Here is a 15,070-nt window from a genome sequence, read left to right as displayed (position 1 = left end):
CACAGAGAATTATGCTAAATAAAATAGTGAAAACTGACCGTCAAGATTCAGAGCTAAATGCAATCTGATGCTGTGATTTCTCTGAACACTCCCCCTGTACCACCTACACACATTACACCTCTGTGTACGTGAGTTTGAGCAAGCTGACATTAGGTAAGTGACTGAGCTTGTGTCATCCAGATGCTACTCCAAATCGAGCACTTACCAGTCTGCGTATTGGTCATTAACTGCCCATCAAACACTGGTACCTCCCACTCTGCAGGTTTGCCCCATCTTTTCAGCTCTTCCTTTTGTTTATCTGAGGGAGCTCGTTCTCTTTAGAATGCAGAACTGCTCAGCTCTCTCTAATCCTTACACCAAGACCTGGCTTCAGACCTTCCTTACCACAGTCAACTCTACCACGAAAGGCAATGGATCTTGAAGCTATGAGGAAATCACAGAGCATCACTTGAAAATGCACTGGTAGTGTTGATTAGGAACTTTTCTACAGCTACGTAGAAATATAAGATTTATTAACCAAGATTTGTATCTGTGCATGCGTGCATGTGTACATGTGTGTGTATGTGTGCATGTGAGTGTGTGTGTGTGCATGTGCATGTGTGTGCATGTGTGTGTAGGTGTGCATGTGACTGTGTGCATGTGAGTGTGTGTGCATGTGAGTGTGTGTAGGTGTGCATGTGACTGTGTGTGCATGTGACTGTGTGTGTGCATGTGAGTGTGTGTGTGCATGTGAGTGTGTGTGCATGTGAGTGTGTGTGCATGTGAGTGTGTGTGCATGTGAGTGTGTGTGCATGTGAGTGTGTGTGCATGTGAGTGTGTGTGTGTGTGTGTGTGTGTGTTTCTGGAGAAAGAACTAAAACCTCATGTGAACTAGCTAAATATTCTGCCACTGAGCTATGCTTTCAGCCCGGCCAAGAGTTTCACACACAATATATACTTGTTTATTGGTGAATTCAGATGGGTGTGAGCATATTCCCATAAGGATTCATTGAGCTGTCACCCCCCTGGAACCATGTGACTGACACTCTTTTTCTCTCCTCCTCCTCCTCCTCCTCCTCCTCCCTCCTCCTCCTTTTTCACACAGGGTTTCAGGGGTTGGTCTGGTGCTGCTTGTATTCAAACACTAAACTCCATACCCCAAGATCTGGTTGCTCCAAGAGCAGATCCTCATGTAGAGCGGCCTTTGTGTTATGTAACCCTTGTGCTCCCTGATTTAAAAGTATTGGCTAAAGATCATGGGCAGCAGCCAATTACTGGGGGGGAACAGAGAGAGGTGGTATCAGGCAGGGACCATAAGGAAGGACGACTAAGTCATCATGGGGTAGATGGACCCTGAGCCCTAGCCATGAGAGCTAACTTGTTGGAGCCCTGGTGAAACATGGTGAGTGATAATCTCCGGGTTACTGACAGGTAAGTAAACAAAACAGCTTAGAGGGCAGAGATCTGCCTGGCTCTACTGCTTTTAAGCTTACAATCTAAAGATTTTTGTGTCTTTTATTTGGGAACTATATGATCTAAATGGTAAAAAATTTTACCCCAATGTGGGGTATCTCGATATCCCCAATGGTAAGTTCAAGAGATCCACCTGTCTCCTCTTCCCCACCTCTAGAATTAGAAGCTGAAGCTGCCAAGCCTGAATTTTTAACATGGATTCTGGGCATGGTGGTGTTAGCAAAGCAAGCACTCACCAACTATCCCCCAAGCTTCGATACACAACACATTTTCTCACTTCCAAATAACCTGCCGTCCTTCTAACAGGAAAGTATAGCAATAGAAACTTACTATAATTTTCAAGTGCTTGGGTTTTATTGTTGTTGTTTGTTTGTTTCTGTTTTTTAAAAGCTTCTGGCTTCAATGGTAAATAGCTCCCTGCCTCACTTTTTAAGACATTTAAAGGTACATTAGGCTAGAAAGACTGCTCAGGTGGTTAAGAGCACCCATTGCTCCTTCAGAGGACTTGGCTTCAATTCCCGGCATCCACATAGTGACTAGCAACTGTGTATAGCTCCAGTTCCAGGAAATCTGATGCCTTCTGATTTCTGTGGGACCCAGGCACAAGGTGGTGTGCATATAAGTAAAACACTTGTGCACAGAAAGTAAGTCTTTTAAAAGGCTTTAGTTATGTAATGGTAAAATTTGAACAGGTAGCATCGTGGTTTCCCATCTGTGCATGTGTCCTGTGCACACTGCGTTTTAGGGATTAAGTGAGACAGTGAGGACCTCTGGGCTACAGATGGCAAATTTTGAGTCTCTGTTTCCTTTTTTAAAAAAAAGAAAAGATAAAACAGAAAGAAAGACCATCTTAAGGCATTAATCTTCAACCTGACATTTTGTCTTCACCATGGTTCCTTCTCTCCACAGGTTACATTTCTACTACCTAATGTGGTGCCTGAAGAATTATTTATGAAATATCAGATGATTAAGGTATGAAAATGACTAATCCTAGTTCACCATCTAGGATCTCAATTCTTAACCTCATGATCGCTTATAGATTCCAGCCAGCCTTAAGAAATAACAAAGTAATCATTTACAGGAAATAGGAGTGTTCGTTTTTCTTGAAGTCTTCTGACTTCCACAGACTTTCAAGGGTATCTCATTGTTCTCTGAAGAGAATCTCAACATTTTTCTCAGGGTTTGTTTACTATTTAGCAGAAATAACCTTTTCTCCTTGAGGAGGAAGGAGTGAGTCTATTCATGCCCTTAACCTTGTGCTGTGGTTTTGTTTGGTTTTGTTTCTTGTTTCTTGTTTTGTTTTTTATTAAAAGGAAGAAGAAAAAAAAATTCTGGAGAGTCAAATAAGTCTTTTAAAATCTGCATTGGAAGAGGAGGGGAAGAGAATAGAAAGGTATCAGCCTTAATGACTCAGGGCTGTCCATTTGCAGCAGAGGCACCAATTAACCACCTAAAAATGTATTCCAGGTTTAAAAAGGATACGGATCACTCCAACAAAAACTGGGAGAAGAAATTCCTCATCCTCAGGAACAGGTACCGTGTGGGGATGTATAAAAATTGGGCTTGTAGAAATACAACCACTCGTTCATCCTTTGAGACAGTGAGGGCTCCTCTGTTTTTCTTTATATAATTAATGCTAAAGGGCCTCATGTACTCTTAATATGAAACACAGCATAGTTGGTGGAGAATAGAGAAGTGTGCAGAGTCATACAGAAGAAAGAGGAATTCAAGACTCTCGTTCTCTGGCCCATTGTTTCCATCCTGAATGGAATCTGACACACTCAGGCATCTTCCTCAGCAGCAGTTTGGACCTGGTGAAGAAAATTGGTCTGAGTCATCTTCACAAAGTGCTTGATCCTTTACCCACAAGTCCATAGTCCCTCGCCCGTACTTTACTCACATATCACTTAATTTCTTCCCCCTGAATTGTTTACCTTTCTTTTTCTTCCTCCTCCTCCTCCTCTCCCTCCTCCTCCTCTTCCTCCTCCTCCTCTTCCTTCTCCTTCTTCTCCTTCTTCTTCTCCTCCTCCTCCTCTTCCTCCTCCTCCTCTTCCTTCTCCTTCTTCTTCTTCTTCTTCTTCTTCTTCTTCTTCTTCTTCTTCTTCTTCTTCTTCTTCTTCTTCTTCTTCTTCTTCTTCTTCTTCTTCTTCTTCATCTTTTTGATGATGAGAGTAGAAATTCTGAGCAAAGTTCTGTAGCACACACTTTTAATCCCAGCACTTGGGACGCTGGAGCAGGAGGATTACTAGGAGTATAAAGCTAGCCTTACCTACATAGTAAGTTCATAGAGAACCTGGACTAAGTAAATAGAACACTAAGAAAACATGAACATGGATGGGAAAAAAACAGGAGGAAGGGAGGGAGGAGCAAGCAAGGAGAGAGAGGAAAGAAACTAAATCCTGAATAGTTGTGCTAATGTTTCTATTGAATATATATGCCATGCAGATTAAAGTTCCTTTCCCACCATATCCTATCATGTGAGCATTAGAAAATGCATTTCCTGTTCACTTGTGTTTTCTTATCTATTATGTATTGGAAGTTTCTTTGCAAGAGACGTATGGGGGGGCAGTGATGGGCTGACGTAGGTCAGTGTAGCTAAGCTTGAAACTCTTGCATGACATTCACGCACTGCATTCACTCTGCAGGGTGAAATGTATTATGTTAGCCCTGCATGTCATAACCACATTCTACCCATGGTGTGTAAAAATCCTACACCAAAGGCTGAAATTGTTAGGACTGGATAACAACCAAGATCTCATGTGATACCAAAAACAGCGCCAGAGAGGGAGTCCAGGTCCCCTCCTGGGGGGAAAAATGATCTCTGTGCTCCTGTTCTGTCCCACGTGTCTACTGGTGACTGTTTTGTGCTCGGTGGAATAGCTACTTTATGTTCTTTTCTGTATAATCCAATGTCTCATGCTATAGCCCAAGCAGGTCTTCAACTTAGGGCAGTTCTCTTGTGAGAATCCAGGTAGGACGAGAACAGAAATGGCTCCCATAGCTGTCCTCTGACCCCGACTAGTGCTCTGCGGCATACGCATGTCTGCACACACAAACACATGGAGAGTGAAAAGTAAGAAATTATAGAGCAGTTGAAATAAATGGAAAGATGGAGTGAACAATACATAGCTACCGGGTGTGTGGTGAGTAACCGTAACACACCTATATGCACGCATGCACACTACACACATTACAGAGAGGGAATGGGGAAGGAGCGGGCACTTTAGTTGCAAGGAATATTCGGTCTACCATGGCTACTCCTTTGACCCAAATTATCTATGCCTCTAGTACATGCCAAATGCAATCCCAGGACACTTCAACTCTTTCTCCCTTCATCTTACCCATTACAGTGTCCACTCAAGTCTAAACCCTTTTCAAGACTTGTGATCTCAGAGTCTCCATTCTCATGATCTGAATTCATGAGGCTCTTATGGGCTCCTAGAGTTGTGGATGAGCCCATTTGCTCCCACACGCAAAGTGGGGCAGGCATTGTATTAACATAGCTGTCAATCATGCTTATAAATGCTCATATTCAAAAGGGTAGGGCATGGGAGGGGATTAGAGAGTCATTAACTGTTCCATTGTCTTTTGTTTTTTTTTTTTTCTCTGATACTGGAGTTGTTGCTCAGGATCTTGCCCATACTAGACAAGTGAGCATACTCCCCACATTTGCTGTGATATTTTTATTCATTTATAATAACTAGAAAAAGCATGTCCAGCCACACCAGACCTTATGTCTCTAACAATGAATCTCTTCAGTTTAGCACTGTCAACAGTGGAAATGAGCTAAATATTTCTTGCGTAGTAAATTGTGGTTCTTGTTATTTCTGATACTTTCTCCAATCTCAAGTCAGTGGGAGCCTCCCAGAGATGAGAAATGCACTGTTTTTACCTAATCTTTGATGACCCCTTGATTTCTAGTAGAATAACATATCCCACAGTCTCCCCAAATATTTGTGCCCCAGATCTAAAAACAGACATTTCTCAAAAATAACCTCATTTCAATGAGAATCTGTAGTCTGGACTTGGAGGGAAAGTTAATCATATATAGATATAGATATAGATATAGATATAGATATAGATATAGATATAGATATAGATATAGATATAGATATAGATATAGATATAGATATAGATATAGATATAGATATAGATATGATAGATAGAGATAGAGATAGAGATAGAGATAGAGATAGAGATAGAGATAGAGATATAGAGATATTCTTCCCAGAGCTAGGATATGTAAGTTTTTTAAGAAAGAAATGTTTAAATTATTTTTAATTTTTTTATTTGGGAATATTTAAAATTTTAATGTGGTTCCTACCAACACAGTATGTGTTGTTCTTATCTGAGGATGGCTAAACACCTTATTATATAACTTCTTCTGTCACAGCTTTCACGTCCTAAAGAATGAGATGTTCACTAGACAAGCACTTTATCGGCAGTGTGCGGTGACTGCTGACAGCTCTTTCAATTATGTCGTAAGTACATAGACTACTTAGATGGTCTCTGAAATACAGATGTTTATGCCTATGAAAGATAGATATCCTTTATTGAACTGTTATCATACCATAGGCTCTGGAACTAACACATAAGAGTCACCCAGCTCCTGGGGGGATAGAGCAAGTGCAGGGCCCCAAAGAGCTCAGTTGGTGTGAGACACTGATGTGTAAACAAGACTTGTAATGCAGCGTGATGGTTGAGCTATGATGGAAGCCAGTGCAGGTCCCAGAGTGTGCTACTTATACTGAATAGTGGTGTCTGCCCATTTGTTCATCTTTGACCATAGATACTGCGTTGGGGAGTATGAAAGCTCATGCGTCAAGTCTCCAGTCACCTCCAAAAGGAAGAAGAGAGAGCGCTGAGTCATTCGTTTTGAATTAGAAACTGTACTTACCAAATTTTCATCACCATGACAAAATAAAGGGGTTCGCTTAGCTCACAGAGCTTCAAAATCCAATAACTGTGTAGGCTGACAGCAAGGGCTTCCTCTTGGCCACATCATTTCATGATAAACAACAGTGGCAGGAGAGTCTGTCAGAACAAGTATTCACATCCTGAGTCAGGGAGCAGAGAGAACAAGAGAATCCAGGCTTCCTCCATGTAAGCACCATCTAGTGAAAATGCAAGAGCTGCCCAAGAACTAACTTTTGATAACATACCCCAAAGGGACACAAGGACCGCCCACTAGCCACCACCTTCTGAAGGTTCCATCACGTCTTTATGACACGTTGGAGATCAAGTCTCCAATATGTGAACCCCTGTGGCACATGCACCCTACTCGGAGACCTGTAGGTCAAGTCTAACACTGAAATAGACTACTACTTGCTCTGTCTTAATGAAAGAGTTCTGCTTGCAAAAAGTAAATGGGGATGTTTATAATTTTTTTTATTTGGAATAGAAATGGATCTGGTAAACTTCGACTGACAAGTCAATCAACATGGTAAATAAGTTTCTGCTATGAGGATAAAGTTGTCTTTGGATCCGTTGGGTGTTTTTTTACAACGGGGCATAAGAATCAGGCCGCAGGGTGTGTCTTAAGAGGCTCGTTGTCGTGTTATGGTTTGTGTAGCTTGTATGATCATGTTACGGTCATGTACCTTAGTGTTCCTGTGGGACTCCTAACAGTGGATGCAGGGACTGTCCCTGACTCTGTCAACCTGCCTTGGGACTTTCCCCCCTCCTACTGGGTTGCTATGTCCATCCTTAATATGCAAGGAGGTGCCTAGCCTTATTATAACTTGAATATGCCATGTTTAGTTGATACCCCAGAGAGGCCTGCCCCCTTCTGAAGAGAAACAGAAGAGTAGATGGGGAGCCATACCATGGAGACGGTGCTGGGAGGAGAGAAAGAAGGGAAAACTGTAATATATGAGAGAATAAATTCTTTAAAAAATTAAGAGATTTATAGTCTAAAGTAATGTTCCTTCACATTTTTTCAGTATTTATCACTTTACAATCATTTTTTAGGAAGAAGTTACTACTGGAGATCAAAGAGTTCTGAACTAGCCTGTCATGATAGCATTTGTAATCAAATCTATTTAGAAACTGAGGAGTGTAAGACTTTTCTCTTAAAATCTTCCAAAATGAGTCTACACAGAGAACACATAGAATATCTTTCTCTCTTCCTTTTCTCTTCCTCACTGAAGGTTACAAATTCACCCAGCATTATCCTCATCTTGGATATTTATTCAGATGAACAAACAAAACAGAAAGTTCCACAAGAAGGCTGTGTTGCTTAATCAGACATTTTCAGTCTTACAGAGTCCCATATAGTCCCAGCTGGCTTTGAACTCACTACAAAACTGAAGTTGGTTTTGAACTCATGATCATCTTGCCTTCGCCTGTTGGATGCTAGGATTGCAGTGAAGCCCACATAGGTGGCAACACTCAAAATGTGAAGTGATTGGCAAAATTTTCTTATCATAAGTTCAAAACAAGAATTCAAACTATCCTTATTTGCAGATAACACAATTCTGTACTTTAAAGACACCACAGAATGTACTAGAAAACTCTTTATGTATGATAAACACAGTAAAGTTACAGGCTATGGAAATCAGTATTTATCAAAGAGCACTAGCCTAGCCTTAGTATATATCAACAGTGTTCTGGAGAAAGAAGTCGGGAAAAAATATTCTGTCCATAATAGCTTCAAAAAATTTTATATATATATATATATATATATATATATATATATATATATATACATACATAGAGAGAGAGAGAGATAAACGTAAGCAAAAAAGCGAAAACCTTCTATAACAAAATTTCATGCTTCCATAAGGAAGGATAAAAAGACACTGGACAGTGGAAAGCGTGTTTACGTTTCTGTCCAGGCAGAACTAAACTGTAAACATGACTGCACTATCAAAATCAATCTACAGATTAATACAACCCATAAAAATTCCCATGTCATATTTGACAAACGTAGGGGAAAAGAAAACCTCAAAAATCCACATAAAACCACAAAGGACCAAATACTCAAAGCAGTCCTGAGAGAGCAGGGTACGGGCCCCAAACTGTATCACAGAACCATCGTGACAACGACTGGTGCTAGTATAAAGACAAACAGTAAGATGAGGGCAAATGGTAAGACCCAGGACGGGAAATAGAGAACCCACTAATAAACAGTGAAGCTATGGCCACCAACTTCCTAAAATTTTTTGATGGTCCCTTTTTAGTTGTTATGTGCATTGCTGTTTTGTTTGTAGGTACGTATGTGTGAGGGTGTCGGGTCCCCTAGAAATGGAGTGTCAGATAGCTGTGAGCTGCCCTGTGGGTGCTGGGAACTGAACTAGGGTCCACTGGAAGAGCAGCCGTCTCTCTAGCCCCAGTGGTCACCTAATATTTGACAAAGCTGGCATAAACGCCCAATGGGGATAAAGTGGTGTATTCAACGAATGGTGTTAGCAAAACTGGATAGCTGTCAAGAGGAAAAAAATAGATTTGTGCCTTTCGTTCTTTATAAAAATTAATTCAAAATGGATCAAAGGTCTTAATTTTTAACATCTGAAATGCTGAAACGGCTAGAGGGAAACGCAGGGACATCCTGCAGGACGCTGGAGTAGGCAAGTGCTCTCTGAACAGGTTGTCAAGAACACAGGAACTAGCCCCAGGAGTCAACACATGGGACCCCATGAGACAGAACTCATTGAGAGAAACTATAAGCAGAGCGAGCACACAGTCCACAGAATAGAAGAGATCGTTATTAGCTGTGCGTCAGAGTGGGGACCAACATCCAGAATCCACAAAGAACTGGTCTAATCCAGACGTCTAAATGACACCGTACCAGTGGGAGCAGAGCAGTGCTGGCACTCTGCCTCCTGTTGATGAGAGTTCCCTATACTCTCTATCCTTCCTACATTAATAGTATCACATTTTCTTGTAGTTGTTTGTGGGGTGGGGGCTGTCTGTCTGTCTGTCTTTTTGAGACAGAGGTTCACCAAGCTGGCCTCAGACTTAGAGATCCTCCTGGGTACCAGGATTAAAGGTGTGTGCAGCCATGCCTGCCTTTGTCTGTGATTTTCATCTTTAAAACTATGGTACCTCACTTTCATGTTTATTTCCCTGAAAGATATTGAGCATCTTTCAATGTCTTCACTGGCCATTACTAGATACTCCTTCAAGAAGGACCACCATCTTTGGAAATTATACAAAACATAATGGATTTTGACTTTTAGATCTCTCTAAGTGCCCTCTTCTGTTAATATCAACTGCATTCCTACTGCTGGGCGTCTGGACTACAGATTCCTCCGACTTACAGAACTGAAATTGCATTGCCTGAGCCCACCCTTTCGCTGTTGTACACGTGAACTGTCACTTAGCTGTAGTATGTTGTTATTCTGCAAGCGAACTTTAGTCAGAATGTTGTTTTACCGCTCATTGATCAACTGATTGGCTGGTGTGGGTGTCGGTGGTGCACGTCCGTGTGTAGGTACCTAATGCACCTGTGGGGAGACAGGCAGATGTAGTTGGGCATTCTTTACCGTTTCTCGGCCTCTGAAGCAGGTCTTGTCTTCTCAGGTAGGAAGAAAGCCAGCAAGCCCTAGCAGCCTCCAGTATCCGCTCCTGGCCAGAGCGGGGATTACAAATGAGCAACAAATGCCTGGTTTATTGTACGGGCACCTGAACTCTGGTCTTTATGATGGTGCAGCAGGTGGATTTAACCAGTGAGCCATCTCCTGGCCCCTCATTATATATTTTTCCTGCCATTGTCTAAGCACTCTGAAATTCAAAGGTATTCTATTTTGAGGACAAGTAGTGTCTCACTATGCAGTCAAGGCTGGTTCAAACCCCCTGTCCTCCTCCCTCAGCTTCTCAAGTGCCGGGATTTCAGGCATGCACCAATCCAGCAAGGTAAAAGACCATCTCAGCTGTTCTCTCTGAGTCAGGCTCCCATTGGTGCTCCTGGCCCAGACTGTGACCACCTCATTTTGGTATATTTGTGTGTGTGTGTGTGTGTGTGTGTGTGTGTGTGTGTGTGTGTGTGTGTGTGCAGTTTCACAGTTGTCTTGCCTTACAGTAATCAACTGTGACTCTATTGGTCTACTTCTAAACACTGTCCTGTTCTGCTAGTTTATTTGTGGGTCTTTGTGTGAGTCCCACGCCTTCTCACTAACAACTCTCTGGTAATCCTTTTAATCAGCTCACGTAAGGACTTGTGTTCCTCTTTTCCAATACTATCTTTCCGGTTTTATATGCTTAGAAATTTTATGTGTTTTTAGAATCGATACATCTATTCCTTTAAAATATAGACTGTTAAGACTTATTTTTAATTGCGTTTCTTAAGTCTCCTTAGCCAATGGTTTATCCGATCTGCTGCAGATAAATCAAGGAAAAGGTTCTCCTCTGACTTTTAATGCTGTGCCTTGGGGCAGGCTAGCGGATGTAACTGTCAGGAAAGGCATCAGCTCTGTTACAGGTTTGGTTTCTGTGTATCATATATGTATATGTTCCAGGTTTATATACATCATGTACGTATACATGATGCTGTCTTCTAACCTCAGGCCCTTAGATGCATCCTCCTTTCGTTACTAAGGCTACAGATTCCCCTTGGAGCCAGGGTACCTTGTTAAAGCACACAATTTAGGTAGATTCTGAATGGTGTCCCCTACCTCTGGGTTAGAGGAACCTTTGACCACTCTTATCTGTACTCACTAAGTTGGGCAAATGTCCTCACAGTAAAGGGAGCCACAGAACAGTAGGCACGGTGTCTTTCCCTTAGTCTTAATGTCTCACCGCATTCATGATTATATTTTTTTCATTTTTACTTTTTGAATTTTATGTGTATTAGTGTTTTGTCTGACTGTGGGTACGTGTACCATGCTTGTGTCTAGTGCCCCAAAAGGCTGCAGTTACAGATGGCTGTGAGCCGCCATGTGGGTGCTGGGGACTGACCCACCATAACACAGCAAGCACTGAGCCATCTCGCCCACCCCTTGGTTATGGTTTCCATTGGCTAAGACAACTTTGAGGAATCTAAGAAGTGAAGATCTTATTTGGGCTTGAGTTTTCCTCTCGTGTGTTATTGGTTGTAACTTTTCCCACATCCTATCCACAACACCCTTGGATAAACTCACCTCCATTGTCTTCTGCTCTTGTTTCCTTGGGTCATATATTCTTCTGCGTGTGTTTCCTACCCCCACAGCCTACTGTCACACCAATGTGGTGATCTCCACAGAAAGAGGTGGCAGGGCTGTCCTCTTGTAACAAGTGCTCTTCATCTACTGGTAGGTTAAATGGTGTTTTCCCCCATTAAACATTTAACCTCACACCCCTTTCAGATAGGCTACGGGGATAGAAAAAAAGTCATACGGAAACACATACATACATATGAATACACGAATAAATACACTCACCAGGACCCGCGGATCCCGGCCCGCAGCAGCTCTCTGCTCCCAAACCCCGTGGGAGAGAGACCTCACCGCCTGGTCAGGTGGGCACTCCTGAGGCTGCAGAGCGGAGGAGACCACCAACACTGCCCACCCCTGCCCACATCCCTGGCCCAAGAGGCAACTGTATAAGGCCTCTGGGTTCCCGTAGGGGAGGGCCCAGGAGCGGCAGGATCCCTGCGCCTGAGACACCGCCGGAACCTGAAGGAAACAGACCGGATAAACAGTTCTCTGCACCCAAATCCTGTGGGAGGGAGAGCTAAACCTTCAGAGAGGCGGACACGCCTGGGAAACCAGAAGAGACTGCACTCTGTGCACATCCAGACGCCAGAGGAAAACACCAAACGTCATCTGGAACCCTGGTGCACGGAGGCTCCCGGAAAGAGCGGCGCAGATCTTCCCGGTTGCTGCTGCCGTGGAGAGGACTTAGGCAGTACCCCACAAGCAAACTTGAGCCTTGGAACCACAGGTAGGACCAACTTTTCCCCTGCAAGAAACCTGCCTGGTGAACTCAAGACACAGGCCCACAGGAACAGCTGAAGACCTGTAGAGAGGAAAAACTACACGCCCGAAAGCAGAACGCTCTGTCCCCATAACTGGCTGAAAGAAAACAGGAAAACAGGTCTACAGCACTCCTGACACACAGGCTTATAGGACAGTCTAGCCACGGTCAGAAATAGCAGAACAAAGTAACACTAGAGATAATCTGATGGCGAGAGGCAAGCGCAGGAACCCAAGTAACAGAAACCAAGAATACATGGCATCATCGGAGCCCAATTCTCCCACCAAAATAAACATGGAATATCCAAACACACCAGAAAAGCAAGATCTAGATTCAAAATCATATTTGATCATGATGCTGGAGGACTTCAAGAAAGACATGAAGAACTCCCTTAGAGAAACGCAGGAAAACATAAATAAACAAGTAGAAGTCTATAGAGAAGAATCACAAAAATCCCTGAAAGAATTCCAGGAAAACACAATCAAACAGTTGAAGGAATTAAAAATGGAAATAGAAGCAATCAAGAAAGAACACATGGAAACAACCCTGGACATAGAAAATCAAAAGAAAAGACAAGGAGCTGTAGATACAAGCTTCACCAACAGAATACAAGAGATGGAAGAGAGAATCTCAGGAGCAGAAGATTCCATAGAAATCATTGACTCAACTGTCAAAGATAATGTAAAGCGGAAAAAGCTACTGGTCCAAAACATACAGGAAATCCAGGACTCAATGAGAAGATCAAACCTAAGGATAATAGGTATAGAAGAGAGTGAAGACTCCCAGCTCAAAGGACCAGTAAATATCTTCAACAAAATCATAGAAGAAAACTTCCCTAACCTAAAAAAAGAGATACCCATAGGCATGCAAGAAGCCTACAGAACTCCAAATAGATTGGACCAGAAAAGAAACACCTCCCGTCACATAATTGTCAAAACACCAAACACACAAAATAGGGAGGGAATATTAAAAGCAGTAAGGGAAAAAGGTCAAGTAACATATAAAGGCAGACCTATCAGAATCACACCAGACTTTTCGCCAGAAACTATGAAGGCCAGAAGATCCTGGACAGATGTCATACAGACCCTAAGAGAACACAAATGCCAGCCCAGGTTACTGTATCCTGCAAAACTCTCAATTAACATAGATGGAGAAACCAAGATATTCCATGACAAAACCAAATTTACACAATATCTTTCTACAAATCCAGCACTACAAAGGATAATAAAGGGTAAAGCCCAACATAAGGAGGCAAGCTATACCCTAGAAGAAGCAAGAAACTAATCGTCTTGGCAACAAAACAAAGAGAATGAAAGCACACAAACATAACCTCACATCCAAATATGAATATAACAGGAAGCAATAATCACTATTCCTTAATATCTCTCAACATCAATGGCCTCAACTCACCAATAAAAAGACATAGATTAACAAACTGGATACGCAATGAGGACCCTGCATTCTGCTGCCTACAGGAAACACACCTCAGAGACAAAGACAGACACTACCTCAGAGTGAAAGGCTGGAAAACAACTTTCCAAGCAAATGGTCAGAAGAAGCAAGCTGGAGCAGCCATTCTAATATCAAATAAAATCAATTTTCAATTAAAAGTCATCAAAAAAGATAAGGAAGGACACTTCATATTCATCAAAGGAAAAATCCACCAAGATGAACTCTCAATCCTCATCTTCGGTTGGTTTATATACAAGTGTGCAATTTCTAGGCTTGAAAGTAAAATGATGCTATCTGGTGCTGGATAGAGGAGCCTTATTTTTTATTATGGCAGCTTGCTATTTTTGTAACATGGTGATTTGGTTGAACACAATAAAGTACAGTAGTAACTGATCTCCCCCTTTTCCTGGATGAGTGAGGAGATGATTAAATGTTGATATCAGCATCCATAAGCATATTCAGATGAGCTTCTGCTTCTGTTGAAAAGGATGCTGTTTGATTGTGGTCCGAAGCTTTGAAGCACTACTTGGCATCTCCTTCCTTGGAGGTCTCACTGTTTAAACATAACAGATTTGATAGCTTGTTGGTAAGGTGAGGTCCAGCTTGTCTCCACTAGGTCATCTTCATGTGAATCCGGTGGTTATACGGTTTTGTTCTAGGGATATTTCATTTTTTAAATAACGGTTTTAGCTGACATTCATGGAGAGAATGAATCCTTAGAACTGTGCCACTAGTGAAAGGAAATCCTGTCTAGAGTATGTTTCTTTACAAAGCTGTGTCACACCATCCTTTGGGCCCTCTGCTGGAAAAGTAGAATCAAGTCTCAAATAATGCCTTTTAAATTGTATCCTCTAGTATTATAGATGTAGGACAGTACTGTATCATACCTCTGTGGATGTAAAATAGCTTGTACCTGCTTTATGATACGTAGTAGTGACCATGCTTTATCAGAGCTGTTTTTAATGATGTTGCTCAGAATGTTTTCTTTCCAGATGATGATTGAGAAGCTAATTTAAAAAAAAAAATGGTGCCAGGTACCACAAGAGTATCAGAACTGTGCTGTTTTCTCGGGTTTTGTTTTTTTACTTTTTTTTTTTTAATGGAGTGTGCTGGATGTCTCTACAGTTTTGTTCAGATGACTGCAGAACCTGGAAAAGCTGTTGCTGCTGTTGATGCATAACACACTGCTATTATTGGTCTTTTTATATAAATATAAATATATATATACAGATATATAATTTGAATTTTTTGAAACTTTAGCTGTGCTGTCAAC

General features: G+C 41.9%; 1 protein-coding gene across 7 annotated transcripts in view; it reads left to right on the top strand.

Annotated features, from left to right (window-relative positions):
• Positions 1-15,070, top strand: part of C17h10orf67 (similar to human chromosome 10 open reading frame 67) — a 170,722-nt gene that overhangs the window by 135,773 nt on the left and 19,879 nt on the right. For all 7 annotated transcript variants that reach the window (XM_087591514.1, XM_087591513.1, XM_087591517.1 and 4 more), the window contains 4 exon segments: positions 2,362-2,424; positions 2,766-2,845; positions 2,920-2,985; positions 5,846-5,933. In XM_087591514.1, coding sequence (XP_087447640.1) covers positions 2,362-2,424; positions 2,766-2,845; positions 2,920-2,985; positions 5,846-5,933 — 297 coding nt within the window.

This window comes from Rattus norvegicus, chromosome 17, assembly GCF_021556685.1.
Source record: "Rattus norvegicus strain SHRSP/BbbUtx chromosome 17, alternate assembly SHRSP_T2T, whole genome shotgun sequence".
In the NCBI taxonomy this organism is placed as follows: domain Eukaryota; kingdom Metazoa; phylum Chordata; class Mammalia; order Rodentia; family Muridae; genus Rattus; species Rattus norvegicus.
This window is presented reverse-complemented; position numbering and strand designations above follow the sequence as displayed.